Consider the following 19,904-nt stretch of genomic DNA (forward strand, 5'->3'; position numbering starts at 1 on the left):
TATGACTACGTCAGACTTTACTTTCTCCCTATCAAATTTCTAACTGAACTCAATCATATTGTGATCACTGTTTCCTAAGGGTTCTTTTACCTTAAGCTCCCTAATCACCTCCAGTTCATTACATAGCACCCGATCCAGTATAGCTGATCCCCTAGTAGGCTCAATGACAAACTGCTCTAAAAAGCCATCTCAAAGGCCTTCAACAAACTCACTTTCTTGAGATCTATTACCACCCTGATTTTCCCAATCAGGTTGAAATCTTCCATGACTATCAGAACATTGCCCTTTTGTTATGCCTTTTCTATTTCCCAGCTACTGCTGGGAGACCTGTATATAACTGCCATCAAGGTCCTTTTACTCTTGCAGTTTTTTCACTTAACCCACAAGGAAGCTACATCTTCCAATCCTATATCACATCTTTCTACTGATTTGATGCCATTCTTTACAGTACAGCCACACCATCCCCTCTGCCTAGCTTCCTATACCTCTGATATGATGTGTAACCTTGGACATTCAGCTCCCAACCACAACCATCCTTCAGCCACGATTCGGTAATGGCCACAACATCATACCTGGCAAACTGTAATATTGCAACAAGATCATCCACCTTATTTCTTATACTACATGCATTTAGATACAACACCTTGAGTATTTAAGTTGGCATTTGATAGATATTCTTCCTTTCATGATCTCCTGGTTCACCTTCTATCTCCACCTAACATTCCACTTCTCATGGCTGCAAGGATCCTAGCTTTATACTTGTCTGTTCTCACATCCAGGGATCCAAAAAAAAAATCCTTTCAAGTAAAGCAGCAACTTACTTGCACTCTATAGCATCTTTTACCTATCTTTTATCTGTCAAGTCACTTCTCAACTTCCTTCATTCTAGCCTACTGCATTCAGTGCTTACAGTCTGTTTCCCTCCAGAGTAGAGAAGCCAAACACAGATCAATGACTGCTTTGTACAGCACCTGTGTTCAGTCCATTGTGGTAAAACTGAGCCTCCTAATTGCCTACTCATTTAAATTCTCCAGGCAAATCCCACTCTGACCTGTCTGTCAGTGACCTCCTGCACTGATCTAACAAGGCCCAGTGGGACAGCACCTCATCTTCCATTATAGTTTCCTTGACTCTATGTTGAATTTAACAATTTCAGGCAACTTATTTTCTTCTGTTTGTATCAGAATTGGCCAATTATGCTGTAGGTTGTCCATCTGTAAGAATACCTCAGATTTGTTTTTCTCCCTCTATTGAGCCTGCCCGACCTGCTTCACATTTTTACATGCCCAGTTGTATGTTTCTTTCTTTCCAATAGCCCCCTTTCATCCATAACCAAATAGGTTTATCAGAAGCTTATTGTTATGGAATCATTGGCCTCACCCCGTTGTCCTTATCCAATCCATTTTTCCTACTCCCACACTGCCTCTTGAAATTAACTTGTCCTTTCTTTCCCAGTTCTGAGAGAGGGGCTTCATCCTTACATTAACTCTGTTTCCCTTTTCACAGGTACTGCCTAACCTGCCGAATTATTCCAACATTTACCATTTTTATTGTTATTATAGATCCTCTGTGGTAAGCAATTTAATATGAACAAGGTACTTATTTTAGACCTAGGTTAAATTTTTTCAAATATGGCACAAGAAAGGCATCTTTCAATTTGAATGAAGCTCAGCCTGATTACTGTGTATCATTTGTTACAGTGATACGTTGTGTAGAATTCCGAAGTTCATATTTGCTGTAACTTAAACATGTTCAGAGTATACTCATCACTAAGTCCTAACAGCTCCGTCATAAGGCATTGGTGAGGCCGAATCTGGAGTATTGTGTTCAGTTTTGGTCACCAAATTACAGGAAGGATATAAATAAGGTTGAAAGAGTGCAGAGAAGGTTTACAAGGATGTTGCTGGGACTTGAGAAACTCAGTTACAGAGAAAGGTTGAATAGGTTAGGATTTTATTCCCTGGAGTGTAGAAGAATGAGGGGAGATTTGATAGAGGTATATAAAATTATGATGGGTATAGATAGAGTGAATGCAAGCAGGCTTTTTCCACTGAGGCAAGGGGAGAAAAAAACCAGAGGAAATGGGTTAAGGGTGAGGGGAGAAAAGTTTAAAGGGAACATTGGGGGGGGGGCTTCTTCACACAGAGAGTGGTGGGAGTATGGAATGAGCTGCCAGACGAGGTGGTAAATGCGGGTTCTTTTTTAACATTTAAGAATAAATTGGACAGATACATGGATGGGAGGTGTATGGAGGGATATGGTCCGTGTGCAGGTCAGTGGGACTAGGCAGAAAATGGTTCGGCACAGCCAAGAAGGGCCAAAGGGCCTGTTTCTGTGCTGTAGTTTCTATGGTTCTATGGTTCTATTCATCTGCACTCACTAATCACTATTTTGAATTGTTGCTCCTCATGCAAATCCACTGCCATGTCCATGCCCATGAATTATTGAAGTACAAACAGCATGCCTTCAGCTAATTGAATACTGTTGTTCCCACAAGTACATCAAATATCTATTTTTCTCACACTTCAGATGTTGTGCAAAGATAATGTATGCTATGGTAGAAAAGCATTGCCTTTATCCTTTCCTTTAGAATTTAATACTGTGTTAATTTATAACTTCAGGATATTTTTACTGGAAGTGCCTACGTTTTGTTACATCACTTAAGCATACAATGGAACAATCCTCTTCCATAATAGACTACACTTTTTAATTCAATATACCATTGGCAGGTTCATATTACTGCGTGGTTTTGTTATTCTTCAGCCAGGGGAGATCCAGCTATTATAGGTAACTATTCACCTGACCCCATAGTAATTGCTAAATTGGATATTGACAAAACTGCATCGCGCTTATTGCAGCAGCAGTCAGCCTAACCATTCACTCATATGACATTCCTGGGAAACCTCCTGCCATTGGGCTATTGGGTCAAAATATTTTAGATCAAACCCATTGTCTGAACTCACTGCCTACTGTAGGCAACACATTCTGCCATAGCAGACCCATTAACTTATACTATGTACAGATCAAGGATAGTTATCTGCCCATTCCTGTAACTGTACTCCAGTTAGCCTCATTTGATTGTTTGAAATATTGTGGAACATTGGTAGCTGGGGTTGGCTATTTGGAAGTCTAGTTGATCGCTGAGCTTGGCAAAGTGCTTGCAGATGGTTTGGCTCCAATGGAGAAGCCATCATCAGTGTGCAGTTGAGAGTATTGTCTGGCTTATATATTCTTAAAGGGTTCAAATGGATATTGATTAGACATTGTAACCTAGTTTTAAAAACGCAAACACGAGGAAATCTGCAGATGCTGGAATTTCAAGCAACACACATAAAGGTTGCTGGTGAATGCATCAGGCCAGGCAGCATCTCTAGGTGGAGGTACAGTCTTCAAGAGGAACCGGACCTGATGGTATCGAGATTCATCGTCACCGAGGAGGACTTTAGAAGGGACTTCCTGGAGATAAACCCAAGGAAGGCAACGGGCCCAGATGGCAACCTAGGACAGGTCCTCCGGGGCTGTGCAAGCGAGCTAGCTGGAGTGCTTGCTGACATCTTCAACTGCTCCTTGCTTCAGTCTAAGATCCCCTCATGTTTTAAGAAGGCAACGATAATCCCAGTGCCGAAGAAGAGCAAGGTGGCATGCCTGAATGACTAGCAACCTGTGGCTCTGACATCAATTGCTATGAAGTGCTCGAGAGATTGGTTATGGCACACATCAACCACAGCCTACCGGTCAACCTCGACACTTTGCAATTCGCCTGCCAGAGCAACAGATCAATGGTAAGTGCCATTTCTCTGGCCCTACATTCCTCCTTAGAACACCTGGAGAATAAAGACACATATGTAAGGCTCCTTTTCATTCACTACAGCTCTGACTTTAATACCATCATTCCAAATAAACTGATTCCTAAGCTCCAGAACCTGGGCCTTAGCACTCAGATCTGCAGCTGGATCTTCAACTTCCTCACAGACAGAACCCAGACTATAAAAATAGGGGACAAGCTCTCCTCTACAATCACTCTGAGCATCGGTGCCCCACAAGGCTGTGTGTACTCAGCCCCCTGCTGTACTCACTGTACACCCATGATTGTGTCGCCAAGTTTTCATCAAAGTTTGCTGATGACACAACAATTGTAGGCCGTATCTCAGGTAATGATGAGTTTGAGTACGGAGAGGAAATTAAGAACCTGGTGGCATGGTGCGAAGACAATTACCTATCCCTCAACATCAGCAAGACGAAGGAATTGGTTGTTGACTTCAGAAGGAGTAGCGGACCGCACCACCCAATTTACATCGGTGGTGCACAAGTGGAACAGGTCAAAAGCTTTAAGTTCCTCGGGGTCAATATCACAAACGACCTAACTTGGTCCAACCAAGCAGAGTTCAATGCCAAGAAGGCCCACCAGCGCCTTTACTTCCTGAGAAAACTAAAGAAATTTGGCCTGTCCCCTAAAACCCTCACTAATTTTTGTAAATGCACCGTAGAAAGCATTCTTCTAGGATGCATCACAACCTGGTATGAAAGTTGTCCTGTCCAAGTCCAAAAGAAGCTGCAGAAGATCGTGAACACGGCGCAGCACATCACACAAACCAATCTTCTGTCCGTGGACTCACTTTACACCGCACGCTGTCGGAGCAGTGCTGCCAGTATAATCAAGGACACGACCCACCCAGCCAACACACTTTTCGTCCCTCTTCCCTCTGGGAGAAGGCTCAGGAGCTTGAAGACTCGTACGGCCAGATTTGGGAACAGCTTCTTTCCAACTGTGATAAGACTGCTGAACGGATCCTGACCTGGATCTGGGCCGTACCCTTCAAATATCCGAACCTGCCTCTCGGTTTCTTTGCACTACCTTATTTCCGATTTTTCTATTTTCTATTCATGGTTTATAATTTAATTTTTTAATATTTACTAATTTTAACTATTTTTAATATTTAATATCTGTAATCCAGGGAGTGTGAAGCGCAGAATCAAATATCGCTGTGATGATTGTACGTTCTAGTACCAATTGTTTGGTGACAATAAAGTATAAAGTATTAAAGCATAAGTTGATGTTTCAGGCAGAGACCCTTCGTCTGACGAAGGATCTCGGCCCGAAACGTCAACTGTACCTCTTCCTAGAGATGCTGCCCGGCCTGCTGCGTTCACCAACAACTCTTATGTGTGTTGATTGTAATCTAGTTGGCTGCTTCAAAACACTGAATAGTTTAGCAGCAGAAGATTCTAATTGGCTAGCTTTGAAGGAGGTCTGTTGGACGTGTTTGCTAGCAATTCATTGATTGTGATGTCTGTAAGGGTTCATATAGGGGATCTATGTTGATGCGTTTGTTGATAAATCCTTTTGTAGAGAACCACTCTGAGAAATTCTCGTTCTTTTCTTGTTCTTGCTCGAGTCAGGATTCTGGCTGTGGTCCATTTGAAATGGTGTCCTTTTTCTTCATGAGCTGACACTAGCAAGAGTGGGTTGTGCCTTCTGCTAACTAGGTGATGCTCATGTAGCCTGGTCGATAGTTTTCTTCCTGTTTGATTGTGATTGTGATTCTTCATTTGATTGTGTGAGTAATGCTTACAATGTCTTTATTTCAATCCAGTTGAAATATCTACCACTATCATTGAAAATGTGATTAAAAATCCAGTATTACATCAAAACTGTCTACTAATATTTCAAGCAATATTTTCTCTCTGATTAGACTTTTTATTAAGAAGTTAAAAATGTGCTGTCAACTCAAAATGCCCTGAATCTGACCTTCCTCAGATGCCACCTCAGTCTGTTGAGTGTTTCAAGTATAGGCAGATTGAATGTAAGATTGGTAGAATCTTCAAAAAGCATTAACACCAGCTGCAACACTGCAAGTTCCCTTTATTTTGAGCTATTACTTCCTGAAGCCAGTTACAGAGTTCACAACAACTAATGCTTTAATAGAACTGGACAGCTTGCCATTGAGGGAAAGGGTGGAGTTTAGAAGAGTGTTGAATCTGTTGGAGTTTAGAAAAGTGAGAGGGAACATGATTGAATCATGATCCTGAGAGTCTTTGACAGGGAGAAATGTCGTGTTTACTCCTGTAGGAGAATCTAGAACTTGGGATCACTACTTAAAATAACAAGCCTGGTTCTCTTAATTATAAGTTTCCTCATATGTATAGATGTTTATATGTGCCCAGCAATGTCAATGCACATCATGCATTGAATAACATTTTAAAGCTACTGAAGTCCATGATGAATGATGAGACAACTACTAAATAGTTTGTCTTGACACCTACAAGTTAAATGCATCCGTAGAATTTTCCTTGGACTATGGTATGTCACAAAGTACTGTAAATTTCCATAGATATACTAAGGAGATCATTCTAACTGGTTGCATTACCATCTGGTATGTATAGGATCAGTTTGCAGAGGTTTGCAAACTCATCCAGCTCCATCACCGGCACTAGCCTCCTTAGCATTGGGGACGTCTTCAAAAGGCGATGTCTCAAATCAGTATCAGAATCAGGTTTAATGTCACCAGCATATGTTGTGAAATGTGTTGATTTTGCGGCAGCAGTACAATACATAATAGAGAAAACCAAAACTGTGAATTACATACACACACACACACACACAGTACATTAAATAGTTAAATCACATAAGTAGTACAAAAACATAAATAAAGAAGAAGTGGTGAGGTAGTGTTCATGGGTTCAATGTCCATTCAGAAATCGGATGGCGGAAGGGAAGAAGCTGTTCCTAAATTGTTGAGTAGGCACCTTCACGGTTCTGTACCTTCTTCCCGATGGTAACAATGAGAAGAGGGCATGACCTGGGTGATGGGGGCCTTAATGATGGATGTCGTTTTTCTGAGGTATTGCTCCATGAAGATATCCTGAATACTACAGATGTGGCATCCATCATTAAGGACCCCATCACCAAGGACATGCTCTCTTCTTATTACTACTGTCAGAGAGGAAGTTCAGGAGCCTGAAGACACACTCTCGCATGTTTTAGGAATAGTGTCTAATTTCTGCCATCAGGTTTCTGAATAGACAATGAACCAGCCTATGAACACTACCTCACAATCTTGCTCCCTTTTTGTACTACTCATTCAATTTAACATATATATATTCCTGATTGTATTTTGTTGCATTTTTATGTTTTGCCACAAAACAACAAACTTCATGACATAGGTCAGTGATATTAAACCTGAACAACAGGAATTCTGCAGATGCTGGAAATTCAGGCAACACACATCAAAGTTGCTGGTGAACGCAGCAGGCCAGGTAGCATCTGTAGGTGCATTCGACGTTTCAGGCCGAGATCTGAAACGTCGACTGCACCTCTTCCTACAGATGCTGCCTGGCCTGCTGCGTTCACCAGCAACTTTGATGTGTGTTGCTTATATTAACCTGAATTTGATTGAAAGAATAAATAGAGCTCACAAACTGCTGGAAGAAAGATTGACTCTTTGGAAGAATTGTATTCATAGAAATGTGATCAAAAAGCACAGACGTCCTCACAGAAACCTGTAAGTGCAACTACAGAATACAGGAAAGATGACAAAGCCACTCACTGCCAAGGTAACAACGGCCATGAATTATAATTGGCCGGGATACTTTCAAGCTAGAATCATAGATCCACATACCATGTACAGGCTTGCATCAACAATTACTTAAGGGAGGTCAATGACATCTGCTTGGTAGTGATGCAGGTATTTCATTTCATCTTGCAGAATTAGCATGCAGACATGTCAGGATTGCAGGCTACCCAGGATATATGTTGCTTTACAGATGCTATAGCAACACTGAGATTAAGGACAAACTAAAGGAACTGCATTCATGTACAGTTGCTACATGTACAATTGGTATAAAGATTAGAAGTGGGAAAATATAGAAACTTTCCAGCACAGTAAGCCACGTGAGCCTGCCTAGTCCTGCAGATAAATGTCTAATATTCTACAGAAATCAGGAGTTCTCGTCTTGCAGCAGAGTACTGTGCTGTCTGCAATTAAGACACCGTAGCAAATCAAAGGACTGGGGTATCATTAAGCAATTTTTTTACTCCAGTGTGCAACTCACACACATGACAATGAATGCAATGAATTCCATACTGCCACGTGGTATATGATGGAGCAGACAGATTTTATGCTAATGATTCTGCTGCCTGGATTGCAGAGTAACGGTATAGCAATGACTCCACAAAAACTTGGCAGAGTAAACTTTTATCGAGAAGATGCAACTGGAAGGCAGAAGGAGAAGGAGAAGGTGAAGCAGGCTGAAGAAAAGAGGCATTCAAGGCAGGAGGTAAAAGTAGGAAGGGAGGTGTGAGAAAGAGAAAAGAATCGAACATCCAGAATATGAACTTTGTTTCTTTCTCCGTAGAGGCTGTGAGATTGTATGAACATTTCCTTCAGCTCTTATTTCAGCCTCTTGCTGCCAAGATGCTTGCAAGTAATTAATATGACTGACATACCAGTAAATGCAATCCCCAGGCAGTGCCACATCTTACCTTCCTTTTGTTTCTGACATCCATTTGGACACAAAATAAAATCATATACATCTAAACACTCCAATCCCAATCTGTAAGTCGATGCACATTACCTGCGTACTGACACCATTTGGTAACCTTTTATGCAGAACCAAGCTGTCTGTTTCTCTTAGTCTTTCTTCGTAATTCTAGTGCTATATAAATGGCTGCAGTATGGCTGGTGGAAAACTGTTTATATTCATAGAAGAAGACTACAAATGGAAGTTCAGTAGCTCTCAGGCTACCAGTAACTGCTGACCTAACATTATGATTGATCCACCTGCACTCCGAAATGTCTATCAATCTCTTCATTCCAGGGGTAGTTAGGACAGACAATAAATTTTGGTCTTGCCAGTGACACCCACAACCTGCTTGAAAAAAGATAGCCTGACTCTACATTGATTTTTACAATGGGTGTCAGCCATCTACAAAGGCTAGCAGATTATACTAACTGGAATGATGGCAGCGAGATCATAAATGTGCAACACGGCCAGTGATGCCTCGGCAATTGTTGTATTCTGCTGGAAGAGAGATTGTTGGATGACTGCAACATCCTTGCCTCCCTTTTTGATACTGGTATTTGCTCTCATGTTGCCAGAAACCTGGCCCGCATAGTAATATTTAAAAAGCCACATGGATATGCAGAGAATGGAGAGACATGGACCAAGTACAGGCAAATGAGATTACAAACAAGAGAAAATCTGCAGACGCTGGAAATCTGAGCAACACACACAAAGTACCAGAGGATCGCAGTAGGCCAGGCAGCATCTAGGAAAAGAGTAGTCAACGTTTCGGGCCAAACCCCTTCTGCAGGAGTGGAGAAAAAAAGCTGAGGAGTAGATTTAAAAGCTGGGGGGACGGGAGAGAAAAACACCAGATGACAGGTGAAACCTGAAGGGGGAGGGATGAAGTAAAGAGCTGAGAAGTAAATTGGTAAAAGAGACAGGAGGCCATGGAAGAAAGAAACAGGGTGGGGGGGGGAGCACCAGAGGCAGGTGATGGGCGGACAAGGAGACAAGGTAGAAGAGGGAAGAGGGGATAGGAAATGGTGAAGGAGAGGAGGGTGGGGAGCAATACTGGAAGTTCAAGAAATCGACGTTCATGCCATCAGGCTGGAGGCTACCCAAAAGGAATATAAGGTGTTGTTCCTCCAACCTAAGTACGGCCCCATCACAACTGTGGAGGAGGCCATGGATGGACATATCTGAATGGGAATGGGAAGTGGAATTGAAATGGGTGGCCACTGGGAGATCCTGTTTTTTCTGGCTTTTTCTGTCTTGTGGAATGGTCTCCCAATCTTGTCAGGTCTTACCAATATACAGAAGGCCACACCGGGAGCACCAGACATAGTATACAACCCCAACAGACTCACCGGTGAAGTGTCGCCTCACTGGAAGGACTGTTTAGGGCCCTGAATGGTAGTGAGGGAGGTGGTGTAGGGGCAGGTGGTGTAAGCACACTTGTTCCGCTTACAAGGATAAGCGCCACGAGGGAGATCAGTGGGGAGGGACAAATGGACAAGAGAATCACGTAGGGAGCAATCCCTGTGGAAAGCAAAAATTGCGTCTTTCACTAATTTAATTCCCAGCTCTTTACTTCATCCTTCCCCCTCCAGGTTTCACCTATCACCTTGTGTTTCTCTCCCTTCCCCCACTTTTTAAATCTACTCCTCAGCTTTTTTTTCTCCAGTCCTGCCAAAGGGTTTCAGCCTGAAACGTTGACAGTATTCTTTTCCTAGATGCTGCCTGACCTCCAGCTTGGAATGATATCATGGGCCAAAGAGCCTATTCAAAGATCCATTCTGAAATCTTCATGGTAAAGGCAGGGACATACTGTATGTATCCAGATTCCCAGTCTAAATCTCTGGATTCAAAGGCAAAGTCTGTCCTGAGCCTTTGTAGCCCATCAGGCCGGTGCCTATACTGGTTTCTGCGGCGTGAAGCAACTGAGAGTACGAGACTCCCCCCGCCCACCCCCCGGATAGGACGCAAGTCTATCGCGAGGTTAACTCCCAGCATTTTGCCGTTACCCATTTTCAGCTGGTTGGACTGGAGCAGTGTGTGGTTAGGTGCCTTGCTCAAAGACACAACACACTGCCTTGGCCGAGACTCAAACCTACGACCTTCAGATCGTGAGCCCAACACTAAATCTCTGGATTGCTAGACCAGTATTTTATCAAACTCACACTCACCAGAGAAATTATCTTCAGTGAACAACCTGAGTAGTTCCTGGGCACAGAACAATGAATTTCCAATGAGAAATAATACCAATTAGCTAGTTAAGAAGAGAATATGAGTTTTTGAGGGAAAACTCTTATATGCAGGATAAAAACACAATGCATAGTAGCTGAAGATGTTGATAAAAGTACCTCCAAGGAGACTGTGTAGGAAAATTCAAATACATTGGTCTCGACCTTAAAACTAAGACAGATAATTACTCTTTTGCTAGTATAATTAACACTAACAGCCTTTGTCACTGTTCATATCATAGTTGACTAACCAAATACGCTCTCTTCTCCACCTACAGAAGGAGGAAAGTAATGAGATTAGACAAATTTTGTTATCTCTTGTCACTCACCAAAGGTAAAGCATCAGAAATAATGAGATGTGGGTCGATACAAATATAGTCATACACTAGATGGCAACAAATGAGATTGTTGCTCAGCAGCATGTATATATGACAGATTATGATAGATGGGTGAAGAATAAAAAAATCTATTTTATATTCAAATAATTTGGAAATAAAAAACAACCTTGGAGGAAAGGATAAAAGTAGTGTCATAGTCATTTGTATTTTTAAAAACTCCAACAGGCTCATAAGTGCATTGATTAATATTTCGTACCTAGCCAGCTGCTCCTTGCGTTTCTGATTGTGGTACTTCTTTTTCACATTCTGCAGTTCCTGGGCTAAACGATCAATCTCGTGCTTATACTCCTGACTCTGTGATTCAAACATGTTCAGCTCTGAAGTCAAAGCCTTTCAAAATGAATTAAAAAAAAAACAGAATAAAAGATCATGATGTTAGCAAACTTCTGGTTCCTTCTTCCAAACCTTTATCTCTTGTTAATAAGCTATTGTAACATATTTGCAATTGGCTAAACAATGTTATTTGCCAAAGAGCCTATAGCATTATGAATTATTTACAATACCTAAAACCTCCGGGAATGTACTTCAAAACTGGAAGTGAACAAAATTTGTAAATTGCAAAGGTGTAGTTTCACTTTCAATATCACTTTGAATTGACAGTTTTTGAAGTGGACTATAAAACCTCATTTTACAGGTGAAGGCTAGTATTTTTCCATCACTAAAACTAGACAGTTTACTTTCTATTTAAAATATTTTTGTAATTCAGTAACTGTCTATCTGCAGAATGGTTTGATATTGACAGGTCAATCTTCAAAATACTGCCTATATTCAAACTAATATAAGTAAAGCAATAGTAGAAGAAGATAACCACAGTTTTGTTCTGTGAGTTCTACCGCTAATTACAATGCTCAGAAGATTTCTGTGTATGTCCCACCCCCAACTTAAAGTTGGTATATTTTTGAAAAAAGTGTATAAAGATTTTTTAATTTTTCCAGATATTGCTTGTGTCTTCATGAGCTGGCAATCTCATATGAATCTATCAACGTGACAGTTTCTTATGGCATAATAGGAAAAGGTGCCTTCTCAACAGCATTTCCTCAACTCTGTAGCGAATTACTTGTGGGATTGAGGATCTCAAATACAAGTTTTCAGACTCTGAGCATTCAAAGTCAAAGCTAAAGTCGAGTTTATTGTCAAGTGCATGGAAACACAGGTGCATTGGAAAGCTTACTCGCAGCAGCATTTACAAGAAAAACATAAATTAAACATAGATTATACACAATTTTGTTTACAAGTAGGCAGAAATTGTGCAAAAGAAAACAATGCCTGTTCTAGTGCAAAGCATTCAAAACGGTTATAGTGCTGCTGAACTGCAGTGATTAGGATTTTGCCTGTTGGTTCAAGGACCGAATGTTTGCAAGGAATTAAATGTTTTTGAACCTGATAGACTGGGACTTCAGGGTTCTACGCATCCTTCCTGGTCTTAGCTGGTGTGATCCGCATGGTGAAATCTGTTGATAATTGCTGCCTACTTGAGGCAGTGTAAAAGAGAGGAGGCTATTTTTGTTTCATCATAATGGAAGAGCAGTAATTTTTAGCTAATAAATAACATGAGGGGATATAAATTGACAAATCCTAAGCCACAGGCAGAACAACCTGTGCTTCAGAAAGGAAAAATGTCTCTTAAAACTTGATGAAAATGTACTTTTTCCCTAAATGAGGTACAGATGTTTCAGGGTTGGGGAAGTTAATGAACATAAACTGTTAAGAATTTATAGAAAAACAGGCAACAATTGATTATTATATCATTTCAAACCCACATATTAAATACCTTACAAGATTAATATGAGACGTTTAGTTGAATTAAATCCCAGCGACCAATTAAATAATATGCACCTCCTTCTATAATTCTGATTCCACCATACAGTACAATGTTTCAGAAAACAAAGCAAACATCTCTCTTCTGATGAGAACTGCTTATCAAAAACACTGAATATCATTTATTACTGTATTAAGATAAGGGCATGTTTTTATTGAGAGTATCCTAACTTAATTGAGTTTTTTTTTGACAAGGCGAGGATAATTAATGAAGGCAGAGCTGTGGATATTGTCGACATAACAAACATAAGGCATTGACAAGGTCCATCATGAGAGGCTCATCCAGAAGCTTATTATGCATAAGATCCATGGTGAATTGGCCATTTGGATTCAGAACTGGCGTGCCCATAGCAGACAGGTGGGAGTGGTTGAAGGGACTTATTTGAGCTGAAGGTCTGTAATTAGTGGTGTTCCACAGAGATCTGTGCTGGGACCTCTACTGTTAGTGATGTACATAAACGACCTGGGTGAAAACATAGTAGATGTGAGGGTTAGTAAGATTGCAAATGACATGAAGATTGGTGGTGTTGTGGATAGCGTAGAAGACTGGCAAAGAATACAGTGGGATATAGATCAGTTACAGATATGGGTGGAGAAACGGCAGATAGAGTTTAATCTGGCCAAATATGAATTGTTGCACCTTGGTAGATCAAATGTAAATGTAATGGCAAGATCCTTAGCAGTGTTGATGAGCAGAAGGATCTTGGAGTCCAAGTACATTGTCCCTGAAAGGATGCTTTAGAGAGGGTGCAGAAGAGGTTTACCAAAATGCTGCCTGGATGAGAGAGCATGTGGTACGAGAAAAAGTTGGACAAACTTGGTTTGTTTTCTCTGGAGTGACGGAGGGCTGAGGGGAGACCTGATAGAACATTAAAGAAAGGGAAGATAGATTATGAAAATAAACTAGCACAAGATATAAAAATGGATAGTAAAAGTTTTCATGATTATATAAAGCAGAAAGGGGTGGCTAAAGTGAATGTAGATCCCTTGGAGAAAGAGAAGGGGAATTTGATATTAAGTAATGAGGAAATGGCAGAGGCTTTGAATGACTATTTTCACAGTGGAGGACACATCTAACATGCCAAAGAGAGACGTTATGGATGCATTGGGAGGTGAGGACCTCGATACAATAGCTATCACTAAAGAGGTAGTGCTGAGCAAACTTTTGGGCCTAAAGATAGATAAGACCCCTGGTCCTGATGGTATGTATCCCAGGGTACTGAAAAAAATGGCAGAAGTTATAGTAGAGGGTTTGTGCCCACAACTGTTCATGATATACATTAACGATCTGGAAGATGTGATCGCGTGTAGTGTATCTAAGTTTGCTGACGATACTAAATTGAGTGGAAAAGCAAATTTGTACAGAAGATATAGAGAGTCTGCAGATAGATATTAATAGGTTAAGTGAGTGGGCAAGGGTCTGGCAGATGGAATACAATGTTGGTAAATATGAGGTCATCCACTTTGGAAGGAAAAATGAAAGAGCAGATTATTATTTAAATGGTAAAAAAAATTGCAGCATGCTGCTGTGCAGAGAGGATTGAGAGTGCTTGTTCATGAATCACAAAAGGTTGGTTTGCAGGTGCAGCAGGCTATCAAGAAGGCAAATGGGATGTTGGCCTTCAGTGCTAGATGGTTTGAATTTAAGAGCAGGGAGGTTGTGCTGCAATTGTACAGAGTACTATTGAGGCTGCACCTGGAATACTGCGTGCAGTTTGAGGAAGGATATACTGGCTTTGGAGGAAGTGCAGGGGAGGTTCACCAAGTTGATTCCGGAGATGAAGGGGTTCAACAATGAGAAGAGAATTGAGTCGCCTCGGACTGTAATCACTAGAATTCAGAAGAATGAGAGGAGATCTTATAGAAACATAAAATTATGAAAGGGATAGATGTTAGAGGCAAGAAAGTTGTTTCCACTGATAGGTGAGACTAGAAGTAGGGGTCTTAGCCTCAAGATTCAGGGGAGTGGATTCAGGATGGAGATGAGGAGGAACTGCTTTTCCCAGAAGGCAGTGAATTTGTGGAATTCTTTGCCCAATGAAGCAGTAGAGGCTACCTCTTTAAATATATTTAAAACAAGGTTGGATAGATTTTTGCATAGTAGGGGAATTAAGAGTTATGGGAAAACTAAGATAGGTGGAGATAAGTCCATGGCCAGATCAGCCATGATCCTATTCAATGGTGGAGCAGGTTCAGTGGGCCAGATGGCCTACTCCTGCTCCTATTTCTTACGTTCTTATAAGGTTGTGAGAGCCATGGAAAGAGTGGACAGACAGTATATCTCTCCCAAGATTGAAATGTCTAAAACCAGACAGCATGCATTTAAGGTAAGATGGGTAACTCCAAAGCAACTGTGAGTGCAATTTTTAATTTTTTTTAAAAGAACACAGAGTGGTGGGTATTTGAAATGTGCTGCCAGGGGTGGTGGTAGAGGTAGATACATTATTTTTAAGAGATGTTTAGATAGGCACTTGAATATGAGGAAAATGGAAGGATATCTGTTGTAGCGTGGATGAAATCACTGGAGAGACAGAGTCACTGGTAGATACAAAACAGCTTCTTTATTCGACATAATAAGGTACAGCAGGCATCATACGGACAGAGATGCTTTCGGTAGAAAGGGCTGCTAGCCCAATGTGGGCTCAATATTTATATGCTAAACACAAAGGCAATCACTACTTAAAAAGTTATAGACAATGCATAGACAATGCTTCTTTTGAAGCTACCTACAAACATCACACCTCCTAACTTCATCCTTTCCTTCCGATACCAACATGTCTGGGTTGGTATCCACAGCCTTTAGGAATGCAAGTTAAATCCACAATACATTTATTTGGCATTTTATGTGCTAACATAGAAGACAATTAATATTAATATTTATTAATAATACTGTCTTCGAAACTACGGCATCTGGTCAAACTACGGCGCCAGAAGCATCTGGTATTCACACCTTTTTAGGAAGCACATTGTTGTGGACTCAATCCACAGTACTTTGTCAAATAGAAGTCTGGTGGCCAAAGTCATTTAAGTATAAATGAATCATCTACCCAAAAAAACTCACTCTAACAATATCGATATTGTGTAGGCATAAGTGATTACTAATCAATTTGGTTTGGCACAACATTTTGGGCCAAAGGACCTGTTCCTGTGCTGTATTGTTCTATGTTCTATATAATGCTTGAGAATCTCTGTTCCATGAATTTTATTACCCTAAAACTCAAAATACACAGGAAAAAATACATTTTCTTATTGTATTAAAGAAGAATGCTGAAAATTAACAAAAACGCGCTCATTGGCATCTTCTAAAGGTTTGTTTTCACTGCTGATTTAAATGGAAAACAGTGCATTCATTTTAGATCAGAAGTAGAAAATGGGAGTTTATCTGTCTCACCAAAATGTCTCAAGTAAAATCCTCACAGAATTTTATGGCAGTCATTACCCATGTTTCCTACTGGTGCTGTGGTGCCTACAAGAAGATAATATTAAAATTGGATAGCCTTAAGCATGGTATTTTGGTTGAGATTAACTTATATAGTGTGCAATGAACTATGTGTATTGTACTCCTAAAAAGCAATTTTTAGTTAGTAAGATTTACCAACATTACTTATCAGCACAGCTTCTTTCAATTTGAACTTGCAACTCGAGGTAGCTTTCTAAAGCATATTTTTTAAATGTTTCCTATCACTTATTTTTAATTATGTGTATTGAAAGTACAAATGTCACCAACACCAAAAAAATGGCTGAGGGATGTCATCAACAGCAGCTGTACAAAGATCTGAATAAAGTGTCATACTCTAAAAAAGATAGTGTCGGCCCAGCATAGAAAAGGACACTGTAAAGATAATTGCACTATCAGTTGCTCTTCAAATATTACTCTGAGCAAGATTAACACACCAACATATAGATCAAGTATCTATCTGAAGGGTGCAACAGTCTTGAAGAACTGTAAAGGTTTAGAAATACTGTTAAAAGTAGCCTCTGCAAGTAATGTAATCACATTCACTGCAGTTACAGTGAGCTGGAGGTAAAAACTATGGGTGATAATTAAGATCAGTCCTGAACCAATCAATTACGTTGCTCTGTCCTGATTCTTGAACATTGTTGGAGTGCAATACATCCAGGCAAGTTTAAGGTTTTCTTTTTGCTACAATTGCCGGAGTCCAGGCTTCTCGCAGGTGGGCAGTTGGAAGAAGTCGGTAATCACACATGTGAAAATGCACACATTCGAATCATTTTGGGTTTCTTTGTAATTGTATATAACCTCCTGTCATTTCAGTCTCATCAGGTCTTGACTGAAGCACAGTGATAGCAAAGCTCCCCGTTTACCTTAGCCCACATTCCAGGAAAGGAGATTAATGATTTAGATAGACATTGTAAAGGAGTAGTATTAAATTAGTATTAAGTTACTGCTTCTGAGCTGCAGTAATAATGTTCATTTTCAGTTTTGAGAGTTTTCAGTTTATTGCCCTGTTAGCTTAATGTTTATTATTTTTCTTTGTTCTGTACAGTTCTTGCTAAAACTCAGTGAACTGTTCATTCTGCTTATTGTCTTAGTGCTTTCTTTTTTGTTCCCTCAGTGCACTGTTATAATAAGATTATCTGTATGGATGGCATGCAGAAAAAGTTGCTCACTGTATCTCTATACACGTGACAAGAATAAACCAATTTACCAGTGTACTAATAACCCTCCCTCAACCTCATTCTTCTGGGACATTGATTGTGAACACTCTGAAATGTTCATATCATTGATTGTTAAGAGTAGATGGTTAAGCCAGATCTTACTGAACATGGTGATTGCCTAGCACTTATGAGGCATAAACGCTTCGTGCCACTTATCATCCATGATTACTATGATATGCATCCTGTACCTAATAAAGTAGCCACATATCATCTGCTACAGTAGCCCATCTGCTTCAAGGTTCAACATGTTACGTACTCAGAGATTCTCTTCTGCACATCATTGTTGTAATGCGTGGTTACATCAGTTATTATCACCTTCCTGTTAGCTTGAGTCAGTCTGGCCGTTCTCCTCTGATTCTGATCTCTCTTATTAACAAGGAGTTTTCACCCACAGAACTGCTACTCACAGGATGTTTATCACACCATTCTTTGTAAAGTCTACAGACTTATGCATGAAAATCACAGGAGATCAGTAATTTTGAGATAGTCAAACCATCCTGTCTGGCACCAGCAATCATTCCAGTCAGTCACATTTCGTCCCCATTTTGATGTTTGGTCTGAACAACAACTGAACCTCTTGACCAAGTCTGCAAGCTTCTATGCATTGAGTGGCTGCCACATGATTGGCTGATTAGATATTCGTATTAACGAACAGATGTACCGAATAAAGTGGCTACTAAGTGCTAGTTCTGTCTCTTGTAGCTATGGGCCACTTCACTTTTTTTTGACAACATTATAAAAACACCACAATCATGTTTACATCTCCATTAAAATGACAATTCTTTTCTTTTAAACAAATTAATCATCCACTAATATTCAAACTGTGTCCCACTTTTAAAGCAAAGAAAGCACTGCAGGCCTCTGGCACCAGAGGGCCCAGCCTCAGAATACAAGGACGTCCCCTTAAAACATAAATGAGGAGGAATTTCTTTAGCCAGAGAGTGGTAAATCTGTGGCAATGACACAGACAGATGTGGAGGTCAAGTCACTGAGTGTGTTTAAAGCGGAGTTTGATAGGGTCTTGATTAGTAAGGATGTCAAAAGTTATGTGGAGATAGCAGGAGGGATAATAAATTAACGGAATGGTGGAGTAGACTTGAAGGGCCAAATGGCCTAATTCTGCTCCTATATCTTAAGGTCTAACAACCACAGTTCTTTTTTTAATACTTTATCTACAATTTTCAGTTTTACAAAGACAAAATAAATTGAAGACGTACAAAACAATACAAAGGGAATACAGCTCCAGGTGGAGCACAGACAAAACAAATCAAGAACACAAAAAACAAAAAGGCTGCCAGACAATTTACAAGATTACATAAATAAACTTTCAGATAAAGAGTTGACACAATAGTGACATCGCGGAAGCAAAGTAAAGTAAAATGAATAAAGAAATCCAGTTAGGCACCACACCCACTCATGAGACTAGACAGGTCAAGGTCACTGTGTATGTGAGGTAACATGACACTGAGCCAATAAGGGTCCCCATATTCTCTCAAATGTATTCTGTGTATTGGGTTTGTGCAGACGTAATCTTTCCATTTGTATAATAGACGACAATCTCCTTAAGCCAGTGTGCGAAGGTGGGTGGAGTAGTAGACTTCCAGGTCAAAAGACTAAGTTTCTCAGCCATCACCATTCCTAGATGCAGAGCAATCTGCATGTCGTGCGGCAACTCAATAGTCTCTGCAGAGCATCCAGCGATGGTGAGGTCATGATTGGGCTGAATGTTTCTAGAATAGACTTTTGAGAGCCACTCAAAAATTGCAGTCCAAAAGTTGTATAACGTAGGGCAAAACCAGAAAAGATGTGCTAGTGAGCCCTCAGCAGAGTGGCACTTATCGTATTCAGGAGACACAGATGGGAAGATGCGATTCAGTTTTGTTTTTGAATAATGCAATCTAGGCATCACCTTGTACTGGATTAACCTGTAGCGTGAATTAATAGAACAACAGTGAACCCGGGACATTGCCTCCTCCCAAAGTTCCACTGATATCTCTGAGTTCAAGTCCCTGGCCCCGGCTTCCCTAATAAAATCTGTAGAAACCAAAGGAGTAAAGCAATTCACAAATTTTAATACTAACTGTTTGGAGTCTGGAGAGAGCAAGAGGTTTTCAAGAAAGGGATGGGTGGTGGAAGTAGGCTCGAAGTGTGGGCACTTTTCCTTAACGTAGCATCTGACTTGGAAATAGCGAAAAAAAAAAATGTGAATTTGGAAGGTTAATCTTAGTGCTTAATTGTGTGAATGATGCAAATTGGCCAT

At 40.4% G+C, this 19,904-nt stretch overlaps 1 protein-coding gene across 7 annotated transcripts in view; it reads right to left on the minus strand.

Moving 5' to 3' along the window:
- cfap58 (cilia and flagella associated protein 58) overlaps positions 1-19,904 on the minus strand; it is a 292,411-nt gene that overhangs the window by 109,701 nt on the left and 162,806 nt on the right. For all 7 annotated transcript variants that reach the window (XM_072239675.1, XM_072239678.1, XM_072239679.1 and 4 more), the window contains one exon: positions 11,343-11,476. In XM_072239675.1, the coding sequence (XP_072095776.1) occupies positions 11,343-11,476 (134 nt within the window). The remainder of the gene's footprint in view (positions 1-11,342; positions 11,477-19,904) is intronic.

The sequence above is a fragment of the Mobula birostris genome, chromosome 21, assembly GCF_030028105.1.
Source record: "Mobula birostris isolate sMobBir1 chromosome 21, sMobBir1.hap1, whole genome shotgun sequence".
Taxonomy (NCBI): Eukaryota; Metazoa; Chordata; class Chondrichthyes; order Myliobatiformes; family Myliobatidae; genus Mobula; species Mobula birostris.